The sequence below is a fragment of the Podarcis bocagei genome, assembly GCF_964188305.1.
Source record: "Podarcis bocagei genome assembly, chromosome: 3".
NCBI lineage: Eukaryota > Metazoa > Chordata > Lepidosauria > Squamata > Lacertidae > Podarcis > Podarcis bocagei.
In genome coordinates, this window is record NC_138127.1 from 88,649,770 (window position 1) to 88,664,470 (window position 14,701).

Below are 14,701 nucleotides of genomic sequence, written 5' to 3' on the forward strand. Positions count from 1 at the left end.
ACATATGGAGAGAGGAGAGGTGGGAAAGCTCCCTTGGGTAAATGGAAATCTTTACATAGCTTGAACAAATCAGTTAGATACCATCCTAAAGCTTAACTGTAATTATTAAACAACATTAAAATATTACCATATGAAGAAATTGGTATCAAACAACCAATATTTCAGTAAAGAACAAATCATGTTGCTGATAATCAAAATAAGCTTTGTTGTACTAGCCAAAGGCCATGACAAAACCATACAAACACTATCAGGAAAAGAAATATCTATATAACTATGAAACTGTATGTAAAAAGCTGAGCCACTGCCTGAACCATCAAAATCATAAAATGCTGCTAGTAAAAAAAATGCAGCAATGTCTGAAAGAAATACATTTTATAAGGAATAGCTGCAAAAAATAGAGAACTAGAGCAGAAATATGCAAATAACAGATTATCAATTTTTGACATCAGCTGTTAAAATGTTTCCTAACATTGAAAAGAAACTTAATTCTGCTCCCATTTGAATTTAGTTGCAGTGGGTCATAGATGTAATGTGAACACAGCCTAAAGTTATTGAAAGACTTAATAAAATGTATTCTAAAAACCTCTGTTTGTATATCAGGAAAGCAGAATTTATGCTGTAGCCAAGTCAGGCTTACGCTTTTCTGAGGCCTTCAACATGGACTTTTTCAATAAAAGTAAGTGTGACAAAGCTGTTTGAGGATTGAAATCTTAAATTTATTTAACAGGTACATATTTTTCAACTCAGTGAGACTTACCTCAGAGTAAACAGGATAAAAATCCTTTGCTTGCCTATTTGTAGAAATAAAAGGTCTCAAAAGAGTACAAATCAGTCTTTGGAAAATGTTTTGCTTCTTTAATTATATATATTAAGTTATATATCTGATCAAGCATGCTTCTTATATTCATGACCATTTACATTACTTTTTACTAGCTTTTAAAATTTGCTATAATTATCTCCTTTTCTTCGTTCTATTTAAAAATATTAACATATCAAAAATGTATAAATTTCATAGAATGCATTTTGTCCACATGTTCTTTTACCTTCTTAGAACTTGTACATCTGTATCTGACAGTCTGATTATTCGGCTATTACTTTATTCAATGAAAAATTATATATATATAATTTTTTTTATTTCAGGTTCCACCTCTTCAGCTTCATATTCCTCATCAGGACTTTACACATCGCTAATATACAAGAATATGACTACACCAGTCTATACCACTCTTAAAGGGGTAAGATTTTGATTTAAAAGTTGTATTTAGGGGATGAACTCTTGCGGTCTATTTCAGAAACATGACATTTCATACATTTCAGAGCAAAAAAAAAAAAAGTGCTTGTAAAGTTATTGGTACTGCTTTGGAATTGTTGTAGTGGGGATCCTACAGTTAGAATCCCAGGGTACGATGATTGACTAGTAATTTTCCAGTAATCTTTTAGAATATGATGAGTGTTAAATTGTTAAATGAAAATGGCAAAATATTTAAGAGGTGGAGCCTTCTGGTGGCATATTATTATTTCATGCACCGGATGTGAAACCTGAACATAACAGTAACATTTAAAATACAGTAGAGCCAGAAATACCGATGGAAAGAAAGTGAATGCGAAGTACCAAATGTTGGATAACAATCTCCAATATTCCACTTAGCTGTGGGCAGGGCTTTTATCTTCTGGTACATGAAGGTAGAAGCATAAGAGGAGAGACAAAGAGCTAACCCACCAAACATTCCCATACCACAAAAATGTATTGGGTTGCTTCTACGGCATACCTTAATGAGGGAGTTGGGAAGGCCGCTCCCTCCCAGGCTGATTCCACCAGGCCCAAGGGGCGGGGCCCAGACTGACTCACCACTGCCACAGCTTAAGAGGCCGCACGAGGCACCGGAACACCACTGCTGCTGCTGTACTGTGAGTTGGGAAGGCCGCTCCCTCCCAGGCTGATTCCACCAGGCCCAAGGGGCGGGGCCTAGACTGACTCACCACTGCCACAGCTTAAGAGGCCTCATGAGGCACTGGGACACCATTGCTGCGGCTCCACCGTGGGGGTTGAGGAAGGCCGCTCCCTCCTGTAGGCACACTCTTCCAGGCCTAGGGGGCGGGGCCCACACTCGCCACCGCTACTGTTTTAAGGACACTGATGTTGCCGCGGCAAATGCTTAATATGTTTTTATATATTTTAAAATGTTTTATAGGGGTTTTTATTTTTTATTTTGTTGTCCCACCGTGAACGGTGGTTTTTATTGATGTATTTCTATTTTGTTCTGTTTTAGTTTGGTTTGGGGTTGGCTATTGAGTGGGGTGGGGATTTGTTGTGTTGGTACAATTGTTTTTGATTTGACTTGTTTCTATTCTGTAAATGGAGGTTGGTTTGAGGCTTGGGATTGCTACCGTAGTGGGGCGAGGGAGGTATGGCGGTGGGGGCAGATGTCATAGGCGAAGGGGATCGAGATATGGATATGCTCGTACCCCTTCCAATCTGCGCCCCATCCCGAGGGACGAGGGTAGGGTGAGCAAGGATTACTCACCTCCTTCACTGGTGTTGTGCAATGCCAGGTCTATAGGCAAAAAAACCGCCACCCTGCGAGACTTCTTCACCTCGCAGGGGGTTGACCTGGCTTGTGTGACGGAGACCTGGGTGCGCGAAGGGGAAACTGTTACCCTACGAGAGATGGCGCCCCCAGGTTTCTCTGTCCTCCACCAGTCGCGGACTGTGGGCCGGGGGGGAGGGGTGGCAATATTAATCCGGGAAAATTGTTCTTTCAGGGCTCTACCATCGCCATCGATCCCCGGCATTGAATGTGTTGGCCTAGTGTGGGGCTCCAAGGAGAGCTTGGCTGTCTGGCTGGTGTACCGGCCACCTAGCGCACCAGCAGCCACCCTGTCAGGCCTATTGGAGGCGGTGGCCGGCTGGGCCTTGGAGTTCCCCAACCTATTGGTACTGGGGGACTTCAACATCCATGCTGATGCCACTCCCTCCTCACAGGCTCTGGACCTGGTGTCTTCCATGGCGACACTAGGGCTCTCCCAGTTTGTTTCGGGCCCCACACATCAAGCAGGCCACACGCTGGATTTGATCTTTGGCGCCGGTATAGATGTGATCATGTCTCCCTCGATGAAGGTGCCATGGTCTGATCACTACGCTCTGAAAGCCAGGATTGACTTTCCACCCCCACCCTGCTTAGGTGGCGAGCCGATTTGGGCTCGCCCGCAGAGGCTGATGGACCCTGATAGATTCCGTCAAGCCTTGCGGGACCTTGCTCCCCCTGGCGACTCATTGACTGAGCTTGTTGAGGGCTGGAATACCCAGCTCCTGGCAGCCATCGATGAGATCGCACCTAAGCGCCCTCTGCGACCCCGCAGAAACCGGGCTCCCTGGTTTACCGAGGAGCTTCGGAAAATGAAGCGGGACCTCAGACGGCTAGAGCGAGTATGGCGGGGTGCCCGTGACGGAGCCTCAAGAACATCTTATAGGGTTTTTATGAAAACCTATGAGATGGCAGTGAAGGCCGCTAAGAAGTCTTACTTCTCGGCCTCCATTGCATCCGCTAGCTCTCGCCCGGCGCAATTATTTAGTATAATCCGGTCTTTAACGTCCCTTGAAGGACAGCCAAATTTAAATAACAATCTGACACACAGCTGTGAGGCATTTGCGAGCTTTTTTGCGGAGAAGGTCTTGTCGCTCCGCCATGACCTCCCTGCCAATTTGGATACAATAAAGGAACTGGAGGCCCCTCGACTGTCCTCGGGTCCAGTATTGGACCACTTTGACCAGATATCTCCAGCCGATGTGGACAGATTCCTCCAAGCTGGAAAGCCCACCACCTGTCCTCTTGACCCGTGCCCGTCATGGCTGATTAGAGCGTGTCCAGACGAGGTGCGGGGCCCCCTGGGGGATATCATCAATTTGTCCCTTGGCACCGGGATATTCCCAGGGGAACTGAAGGAGGCGGTGGTGCGTCCGCTCTTAAAGAAAACATCGTTAGATCCCTTAGATCTATCCAATTACCGCCCGGTTTCGAATCTTCCATTCCTGGGTAAGGTGATTGAGAGAGCGGTTGCTGAACAGCTTGGTAGGTTTCTGGATGAAACATCTGCTTTGGATCCATTCCAGTCCGGCTTCCGTGCTGGTCATGGGACCGAGACGGCTCTGGTCGCCCTAACAGATGATCTCCGCAGGCAGCTGGATCGAGGCGGGTCGGGGCTGCTGATTCTTCTAGATCTGTCAGCAGCCTTTGACATGGTCGATCACGAACTCCTGGACCACCGCCTTGCCGACGTGGGGATCCAGGGCACAGTCCTTCAATGGCTGCGCTCGTTTCTCTCTGATCGGGGACAGAGGGTGGCGCTTGGGGGGAAATTGTCATCGCGTCACTCCTTGGTGTGTGGAGTGCCTCAGGGTGCGATTCTCTCCCCGATGCTTTTTAACATCTTTATGCGCCCCCTCGCCCAGCTTGTCCGGAGTTTTGGGCTGGGCTGCCATCAGTATGCTGATGACACCCAACTCTATCTGTTGATGGATGGCCATCCTAACTCGGCCCCAGACACACTGACCAAATGTCTGGAAGCTGTGGCTGGATGGTTACGTGGGAGCCGGTTGAAGTTAAATCCTTCGAAGACAGAGGTCCTCTGGCTGGGGCGGGACGATATGGGATCGAGGGGGCAACTCCCATCTCTTGCGGGGGTGCAATTGGTGCCAGCACCGTCCGTTAAGAGTTTGGGTGTAATCTTCGATACCTCCCTTTCTATGGAGGCGCAGATTACAGCTATAACAAAGGCGGCATTTTTCCATCTCCGCCAAGCTAAGCAGTTGGCCCCTTATCTCTCTCGCCCTGACCTAGCCACTGTGATCCATGCGACGGTCACCTCCAGACTGGATTATTGTAACTCGCTCTACGTGGGGCTGCCCTTGAGACTGACCCAGAAACTCCAGCGGGTGCAGAATGCCGCAGCGAGACTCCTTACAGGGTCTTCGCCGCGGGATCACATTCATCCGGTGCTATACCAGCTGCACTGGCTCCCGGTGGAGTACAGGATCAGGTTTAAGGTGCTGGTTTTAACCTTTAAAGCCCTATACGGCCTAGGACCCTCGTACCTACGGGACCGCCTCTCCTGGTATGCCCCACAGAGAAACCTACGGTCTACAAATAATAACACCCTCAAGGTCCCAGGCCTCAGAGAGGTTAGGCTGGCCTCAACTAGAGCCAGGGCCTTCTCGGCTGCAGCTCCAACCTGGTGGAATGCTCTGTCACAAGAGACTAGGGCCCTGCGGGATCTGACATCTTTCCGCAGGGCCTGCAAGACAGAGTTGTTCCGCCAAGCTTTTGGTCAGGGCGCAGCCTGACTCCCTCCTCTGGCAACCTGCACAGAATTTTGTTTAATCGGTTGCCATCAATTTGATTTTAACTAATTTTATAATGAAATATTTTTAGAATGTGTTATTATTTGACTGTTATTTGGTTGTTGTTAGCCGCCCTGAGCCCGGCTCAGCTGGGGAGGGCGGGATATAAATAAAATTTATTATTATTTATTTATTATTATTAATAATTTGGAATTGGGGCCCCATTTCTCCTTTGTACTGATTCTACAACCTTCTGAATTTCCTTTGTAAATTGAATTTGATTTGAATTTGATTTTACTTTCATTAATTTTATATTCATTATTAGAAAGCAACACAAATCAGCAACAACCCTTTCTTAGATGACTCTTCTGGGTCTGAAGAAGAAGACAGTTCCCGATCCAGTTCTCGGACATCTGAATCAGACTCTCGAAGCAGAAGTGGCCCAGGGAGTCCACGGGCTATGAAACGAGGTGGGCATAAGGCATATGAACACAATACTTTTGAATCAGTATAAGTGTTCTAGGGGTTCTCCTGATATCTCCCAAGCCAGTGCATTTATGGAAAGGACAAACAAGAGCTTGGATGTGGTAAGCCAGAGAAGCATTATAGACTATGACTATTGCAGTTCCTTTTTTTTTTAGAGAGCTGGGAACTAAAGAAGTTTTCCTGTTTCTGAAACATCTCCAACCTTTCTAAAGGGAAAACTGTTACAGTAACAGTAATGTTTGTACAACTCACATTTGACACTGATTAAGCTCTAATAGTTTGCATCTTCCAGGCTAACAAGGATTGTTTGGTTGTTGGTTCAACCCTTGACAAGCAGGAAATATATTATTATTATCTGCTTTGCATCCAGGGGTCTCTCTGTCTTCAATGACCTCAGAAGGTGACTATGCTATTCCTCCTGATGCCTACTCAACAGATACAGATTATTCAGAACCTGAACAGAAATTGCCTAAAACCTGCTCATCATCTAGTGATAATGGGAAAAATGTGAGTAATGTACAGCCTCTTTTATTCCAGGGCCCTTGGTTCCTTAGGCTATATCTGCACAAGTGATAGCCACACTTCTTAATACTTTCTTCCTACGATTTTCTCTGAGGTTAAACCTGCGTAATCTCTCATTATACGTGTACATAATAGGCTACTTAGAGAAAGAGAGTGGACAGAGGAGCAATCAAAAAACAATTGAAAACGGCAGTACACTGACAATTTATGCCCATTTAAAAATTCCTGGACATTCGAGATTTCACCCACCCACCCACAGATGTTTGTGAGACAAAGGAATACATCTGTAGGATTGCAAAATGCCTAGGAGTCTGATGTAAGATGTGGGAGGAATGGAAACAAAACACAAATTAGAGATTTGGTAGAGATGTGTGCACAATGAGGAACTGGAAATACATGAATTTTTCCAGTTAAAACATATGTATGTGGGTTATATGTGTTTAATTCAAATTTAACTTTCTGAAGCAAAAGATAAGCACTTACAATTTAGTTTTTACAAGTTATAAAGAGTCATCAAGAGGAGAAGCGGGAGGAGGATGGAACTGATAGATTAGGAGATGAGTGGCAAAGAGTAGAGAGAAGATGTGGCAGTGCTTATGCTAGCAGGCTATATTACCAAGGTGTTGATGGGTTATTTCTTATGCACAATGAAGCTTTTCCATGCATTTGGCTTATTAACTCACACCAGTAAGACTTGCAGATCAATCAAGTTTTACACTTCTACATTACAGCTGTATACAGTTGTATAGCTAAGGGAAATAAAATAAATCATAATTACCCTTCAACACATTAAAAAATACCTTTTAAATTATAGGAGCCATTGGAAAAATCAGGATATTTGTTAAAAATGGGTGGTAAAGTAAAGACTTGGAAACGACGGTGGTTTGTACTCAAAGGAGGTGAATTGCTGTACTACAAATCTCCGGTAAGCAAGTTCTTTATTGTGTTTTGCTTATAGTATTATGAGTTTGAATGCATCAATTGCTGCAAATCAGCCTACCATTGGGCATCTATTGGTTGGTTGCGGACCTTATGACAGAATAGCAATGTCAGTTGATCACTGGAGATCTCTCTTCAAAAGGGAGGGAAAGAGGAACATGTTGCAGCAAGTTTAAATTTGGAGACTTCCCCTTGTGTTACCCATCTGATCTAAGTAAGCCTGCTTTAGCCGTGTTGGGAAGGACACAGAAGTCCACCACATCCTCAGTTTTAGTGTGTGCTTCCAAAAGCCCCAGGGTGCATTAGGAGCCTGGCCATAGCCACAGCCTTCCTGGGGACAGCTCATATGCCACTATTGTAATTGCTCCTGTTGGAGCCCAGTTATGTCACCCCTTGCCTGCAGAGCTGGCAGTGTCTCACCCTTTTTCGAAAACCTTCCCTTGCGGAGTGTTTCTTCAGCCTCTTTTGCTTGAGAGTCCTCTGGGCAGCCGCTGCTGCCTCCACTGGTCTCTGAGCTGCCCCCCACCCCAAAGAGAGGTGCCACCTTACACTGCCCTACAGGGACCTGGGACTTGTCTGTCCTTTCCCAACAGCAAGGGCTCGCAGAGTAGTTGGCTGGACTCCCTTGCCCGTTTGCTTACTCTGAGGCCACCTCAGCTCCTGGCAACCAGCACCCCCTGACCAGCCCCGGAGCATCATTCACCTGCTGAGCTTGTAGCCACGGCTGCTGCAACAAACAGCAGTTCAAGCCTTTGGGAGGCAGATACGCAAGAAGGCATCAGAGGAGGGAGGAGAGGAAAGAGGGACAGAAGCCATGGTGCACTGGTTGAAAACCACTAGACTATGGTTATCTTTATGGGAATGAACCTAGGTGATTCTTTCATTCATGTGCTTCCTATTCCCTCTACTTTCTTGTTACTTCCTAACCCTAAACTGTGGTTAATCTATGTTCTCTTGAAACAAGCCAGCTTCATAAGTCAATATTTGAATTTGGTTTCAGTAAACCACAGTTTGTCCAAAGTTGCAAAGAACAGGGCAAAAGCTTCCAGTCTCCTCTTTGCACAAGATCTGCTGTCTCCAAGGTTTTGGCCCTACCCAATGGCACCAGAGAACAAACATGGGGCCGTTTTGCCCAAAGCTATGCATGCCCCTTCCCCTACTGACCAGACGTTTCTGAGCTATGGCCTTTCCCTGATGACCTGAAAGTTTCTGTTCTCCTCGAAAAGAGAATTTCAAAAGGAGATTCCAGTGTACAACTGTTGCATCAGAACTTGTCAAGAAATTTGATTCTGTCTGTTTGGGCCTTCATTACATCTCTTTAGGCACCAAGCAAAAATGTTTCTCTATAACTAGATCTTTGGCTGATGAAACAATTTATGGCCATTTAAATGTGTAGAAGGGGGGGTGGTTATTGCATTGTTCTTGTTCGTGTTTTATTATGCATTTTGTCTTCTCATTTTGCATTTTTCTTATGAAATGTTCTTCGGATGAAGGGTGGTATATAGATTGAAATAATAATAATAATAATAATAGATAATAATAATAATTAGATAGGCACATTATTTATTTGTATGTTTAGTAAATTTGTCAGTCACTTTACCTTGCCTAGGGCATGTCTGTTAGGCACATCTTCTGGGGAGGAATTCTGTCCACCCCAAAATCCTTAGATGGCCCATGACACATTCATTTTGAATGCAAGCATTCTTTAACAAATCAAATATGCACTCCTATCAAAAATGTCCAGAGATACGGGTACAGTCTATTCAGAATTAGACTGTTTCAATAATAATAATATGACCCAAGTTCCAATAGCTACTGTTCTCTTCAGCAAACAAGGGCTAGACATAGTTTTTCTCTGGATTTAAGGAGGAATAAGTCATCAGACTCACACACACATCTAGAGGTGTATCTGTTCTTCCTGACCCAACAGCTAAATCCAGAGCAGATTCTTCATTACAGAATGTGGTCACATCAGAGTGGAGCATTCCACTGCACAACATGCATTTGGTGGTATATGCTAATAAATGTTATGTTTTAGACAACTCGTCGTGGAGCAGCTGAAAGTTCCCAGACATAAATTGTCCTGTGGCTAGATTAGTATCCCACCCTCTGCATCCAAAAGATGGGGATGCTCAATTTGAGACCTCACAGAACACAAGTTGGATCTGGAGCTAAAGCATATTCATAAGTCGAATGCATTATCTATTAGAGTTTCATGTGTGGTTTCTAGATTCAGGTTGATTCTATTTTCAATAGAACATCTTGTGGCTGGAGGATCTTCTAGATGAGCCACAACAAGAATTAAGATAACATAAGATGCTGACATTTCTGAAAATTTCCAGGGCAACAGCATTTGTAGCTGATGCCACAATGAGTTCTCAGCCAGGCTCTGGCTGTGCCATTGGGAGATATACAGTACATGGCTTCACAGCTTGTCTTCTTAGCCCTTTGCTGGAGGAAAACCTTTTGGTGAGGAGGCATTGAAGTAGACAAGAAGGCCATGCTTTCAGTGAAGAAAGAGGGAAGCTGGTCCTTTTGATGTTTCTTCTATCCCTAGCAGTCCTTTCATCCCATCAGATCAATTGAAAGAGGGGGAAATCATCAGTCTCATTTTTCTCATTATTTTTTTCTCCTACAGAGTGATGTAATACGTAAACCCCAAGGTCAGATTGAACTAAATGCATCCAGCCGTATTGTAAGAGGTGATGGAAAGCAAACAGTTCAGGTACTTCATTAACGTTCTATAATGAAAGAATTTGGCCTTCTCTGACCACACAGGCAGAGGGACAAACCCCTTCTTAGTGACATTTTACTAGTCTTGCACAATGAATTTTCAGTAGAACTCAGAGCACTTCCACTCAGCCGTTTATTGACTAGGTGCTGCTCATGCATAGAAGTTTTTTTGCAGCTTCTACATAATGTCATCCTCATCAGAATACCACCCCATTCACTCTTCCTCATTAAATCCAGATTTACTGTTTTTGCAGGGGGGTTTTAATTACTGAATTTTCTATAACTAGGTTAACTTCAAACTCTATTTATTACATACTTAATGTTTAAATGTAGGTACCAGTAGAATGTGGTTAGGATGATTTGTATTACCACAGTTCAAGGTTATTTCTTCCATCACTTTGCAGCTGACTACTGAAAAACGAACCTATTACTTGACTGCAGATTCCCCAAACATATTAGAAGAATGGATCAAAGTACTGCAGAATGTTCTTAAAGTACAGGCTGCAAGTCCACTTTTCATTCAACCAGATGTCAAACCTGCCATGAAAGGCTTGCTTACCAAGGTAGAAATCCTTATTCTCCAGTACTATCAGCTTTGCTTTTGTAAATTAGCAAATTCTTAGCAGATAGAATTAAGAGATGAAGGTGAATTTCAGAAATAGGAGTTTGAGAATATAGCAACTCCCCAATTCACAGCCCAAATCTTTTCTAAATTTGAGTACAATGGGCTAGCCACTGCTGGTCAGTACCCTCCAAAGAACCTTACTTTTGCAAGGGGCGGAAGTCTGATGGTGGGGAGGGCTTGTTGGGGACAGTAAAGGCTTTGTCGATTTATTCTTATACTTGGAAACTCCTGAGCATGCTCAGAAGTGTTATTTCCTGCAAAGGTACATGGGGCTTCCAATTTCCTGCCTCCTTGCCCAGTTCATTGAATTGGAAGCCAAAGGAAATTAAAATATTTTTGCACAACCTGTTAACTTGAAGTTAAAGTTGGCTTGGGCAAGGACAGCTGGGAGCATTCTTCTCAAGGCTGGGTTTTTGTTCTTCCCTGGAAAAGCTCACCATACTGAGAATTCCCAGGGGCAAACTAGATGTGACATGAAATGCCTCTTTGCGTTCAACTTTTTTAAAATACAAACAATATAAGCTTGAGGAACTGGCAGTTGTGATCAGAGCAGGCATGAAGGGGAAATTTAATCATTTTATCTCCACTGCAATCATCTGAATCTGGTATTTGCTTTTTGGAGAAACCATTCCAACATTTCTATCATTGAAAATGGTCCCTTGTGTATTTAAAATAAAGTAAAGGAATCATAGGTTCATACTCAGTACATACTAGGCATTCTTCAATTTATTCACTTGCAGGTGAAACATGGATATTCCAAGAGAGTGTGGTGTATGCTGGTTGGGAAAACTTTGTATTATTTCCGCAGCCAAGAAGACAAGGTATGTCTTTTTAACCTATTAAGGTATTAGAATTCATTTCTACTTACTTGTGACTTCAAGGTCGGAAGTCCTAGGTCATTTCTTAGTTCTCTTGAGACTGTGTGAGTAGGTACAAAGTGGTAATTTCACAAATTCAGCATTTATTATCGGAAAACAAAACTTGAACCTGTAATTCTAGATGAAGGAAACATTCGTAGGTAGGAAATGTGTTTATATTATTGCTAGGACAGTGGCAACAAGAGTGATATCTGGGTGTATCCCCTACATGCACATATACACACACAACCTACTATGATGTTTGTCAGTTTTTCTACCAGTATGCTTTTCTCATTTACCTTACCTGATGTCTTTGCTTCTAGTTTCCTTTAGGCCAGATAAAACTTTGGGAGGCTAAAGTTGAAGAAGTTGACCGGTCCTGTGATTCAGATGAAGATTATGAGGCTAGTGGCCGTAGCCTATTATCAACACACTATACAATTGTCATCCACCCTAAAGAACAAGGTCCCACTTACCTTCTTATAGGATCCAAGCATGAGAAGGTAGAAAATGGTTTATAATATGTCTGTAGTCAATTTTTAATAGTGAACATAAAGGTAAAGGTAAAGGGACCCCTGACCATTAGGTCCAGTCGTGGCCGACTCTGGGATTGCGGTGCTCATCTCGCTTTATTGGCCGAGGGAGCCGGCGTACAGCTTCTGGGTCATGTGGACAGCATGACTAAGCTGCTTCTGGCGAACAAGAGCAGCGCACGGAAACGCCGTTTACCTTCCTGCCAGAGCGGTACCTATTTATCTACTTGCACTTTGGTTGGCAGGAGCAGGGACTGAGCAATGGGAGCTCACCCCGTCACGGGGATTCGAACCACCGACCTTCTGATCGGCAAGTCCTAGGCTCTGTGGTTTAACCCACAGCGCCACCCGCGTCCCAATAGTGAACATAGAATAATGTATATCAAAGGGAAAAGTAAGCGGCACTGTGCTGATTCAGACGTAATGCTAAACCATAATTGAGTGTTGCAAGAAGGAGCTGAAGTGAGCCTCAGGCTTCTTTAGTTCCCCTTTATCCTCAGAAGCTGAGGGTGTGTGTGGAATATTAACATCTTTCAATTTAAGTATTTATTGTATGGTCTGTAGATTTCTATACAGCTTTATGGTATTCATCATGTGGGTGTGTATGCTGGAAGCAAAGCAAATTGGAGAATTTTAGTAATATTTTTATTACGCTGGGATGTAGAATGGGTTTTTTAAGTACAAAATGTGGTATTCTACTAAATTATACTCAGAGTAAACCTACTGCATTAATTTCAGTGGGCCTCTTCTCAGTAAAACTTTGTTGAATACCACCCAAACTTATGTTTGGGAGTAGATTGATCTACAATGGTGTGGTTTTTGCTTATGCCAGGTTGTTCTAGTTAATTAATAAATAAAAGCTAAAACTAATTTATATTTTTATTTTATTTTCTAGGACACTTGGCTCTATCACTTGACAGTTGCTGCTGGAAGCACAAATATAAACGTTGGGACAGAGTTTGAACAGCTTGTCTGCAAGTTGTTAAATATCGAAGGTGAACCCAGTAAGTCAATTTCCTTTATTGGAAATTAGTTCTTATATTATATGACTGTATAGTTGTTCCAAACTTGGCAAATAAGAAAATAAGCTATTATTCCAGACATTTTTAAAAATTGGAAATACAATGCCACCTTGTAGTTTTCAAAAAGTTCACATAGGACTTTTTCTCCCAAGTAGAAGAGGCTGCCCCAGCAGTCCTTGTCTGTTGCATGAGGTTGCATGTTCAAATCCTGTATGGGGCAGCTGCATATTCCTGCATTGCAGGGAGTAGACTAGACAATCCTCAGGATCCCTTCCAACTCTACAATTCTATGATTCTACGAGTTGGGCAACCTGTGGCTCTCAGCCTAATTTCACGCAGATGGGGGAGCCCAGAGGGAGAGAAGAGCAGGAGGGCAGGAACGCTGAAAATGGAGGAGATGGGGTAACAAACCCTCTCCAAAAAGTCTGTCTTTTCCCTAGCAACCTGCTGGATAAAGAAGGGGGGAGGGAGAAAATGGGTAGCAGACAGAGAGAAAGGGGGTGGCCTCAGCCACTGCCAGCATGAATCCCCCCCTAAAATAAGTTCCCCAGCCCTGGTTAAGGGGAAATCAGGTGCAATGGACCAGTTCTTCAAACTGAAAACCTGGTATATGTAGAATGTTTTCAACTTGTTTCATTTGATTTGCACATATACCTATTTGATTTTATTAAAAATATCTCTTCAACGTACCTGTCATAGTTAGACTTGATAGAAAATCTTTGTCTCAATTAAGCCATCAAAGCTTTAAACTCTTGACACTGTCAGTAGCACTGTGATTTTACTAGACAGGAGTGGTGTAGCAGGGGCCTATTAACATTTTACAAAAATACAGTGATATTTCTGCCCCCTAGAAGATTGAAACAGTACACACTGAAGCCTCCTACGTAGGATTTCAAATCATCAAGTACATCATTTGGGGGTTTGCCCATTCAAAAATAAAATAACATTTAGGAAGCATTGTTGCTACTTTTTTCAAATAGTGTTTTTAAAATGGTTGCATAATGCTTTGAGGAAAGAGCACAGGGGGAAATGTAGATTTAGTAAAAGCATATGTGGTATGGGGTATTATTCCAGACATTTTTAAAAATTGCATATGTGGTATGGGGTATTATTCCAGACATTTTTAAAAATTGGAAATACAATGCCACCTTGTAGTTTTCAAAAAGTTCACATAGGACTTTTTCTCCCAAGTAGAAGAGGCTGCCCCAGCAGTCCTTGTCTGTTGCATATCTGGACTGTTTGTACAAATATTTGTACACACACATCTTGCCTTATGTGAAATAGTTCCTTTTTCCAAGATGATGGTGATGATGAATAGTTTTGTTTATATAACTCCCTTCCTCTCAATAGAGCCCAGGGTGGTGAACAAAACAATAAATAGTATGTCACTTGTACATTATAATTTTAATACATTTTTAAACAGCATAACTGTCAGGGCTGCCACTCAGTCCCAGCTCACATAGGACCACGCTAGCCAGCGTTCAGGTTAAAAGAGTCTTTATTGGATTACAGGTTCCATTTCCAAACTGCAATGTGCAGCCCTACTTCTTCTAGGTCAGACCGGCGAAGACCCGTCTGAGTCTCCGCCTCTAGCACACCAGCTTAATACCCTAGCCTTGCTCCACCTCCTGCGCCTTTCCTTCCGT

The 14,701-nt window shown here is 43.2% G+C and overlaps 1 protein-coding gene across 2 annotated transcripts in view; it reads left to right on the top strand.

Annotated features, from left to right (window-relative positions):
- Nucleotides 1–14,701, top strand: part of PLEKHH2 (pleckstrin homology, MyTH4 and FERM domain containing H2) — a 70,320-nt gene that overhangs the window by 38,697 nt on the left and 16,922 nt on the right. For both annotated transcript variants that reach the window (XM_081188401.1, XM_081188402.1), the window contains 10 exons: nucleotides 601–676; nucleotides 1,141–1,235; nucleotides 5,664–5,808; nucleotides 6,195–6,331; nucleotides 7,161–7,271; nucleotides 9,924–10,010; nucleotides 10,423–10,581; nucleotides 11,384–11,464; nucleotides 11,824–12,003; nucleotides 12,929–13,037. In XM_081188401.1, coding sequence (XP_081044527.1) covers nucleotides 601–676; nucleotides 1,141–1,235; nucleotides 5,664–5,808; nucleotides 6,195–6,331; nucleotides 7,161–7,271; nucleotides 9,924–10,010; nucleotides 10,423–10,581; nucleotides 11,384–11,464; nucleotides 11,824–12,003; nucleotides 12,929–13,037 — 1,180 coding nt within the window. The remainder of the gene's footprint in view (nucleotides 1–600; nucleotides 677–1,140; nucleotides 1,236–5,663; nucleotides 5,809–6,194; nucleotides 6,332–7,160; nucleotides 7,272–9,923; nucleotides 10,011–10,422; nucleotides 10,582–11,383; nucleotides 11,465–11,823; nucleotides 12,004–12,928; nucleotides 13,038–14,701) is intronic.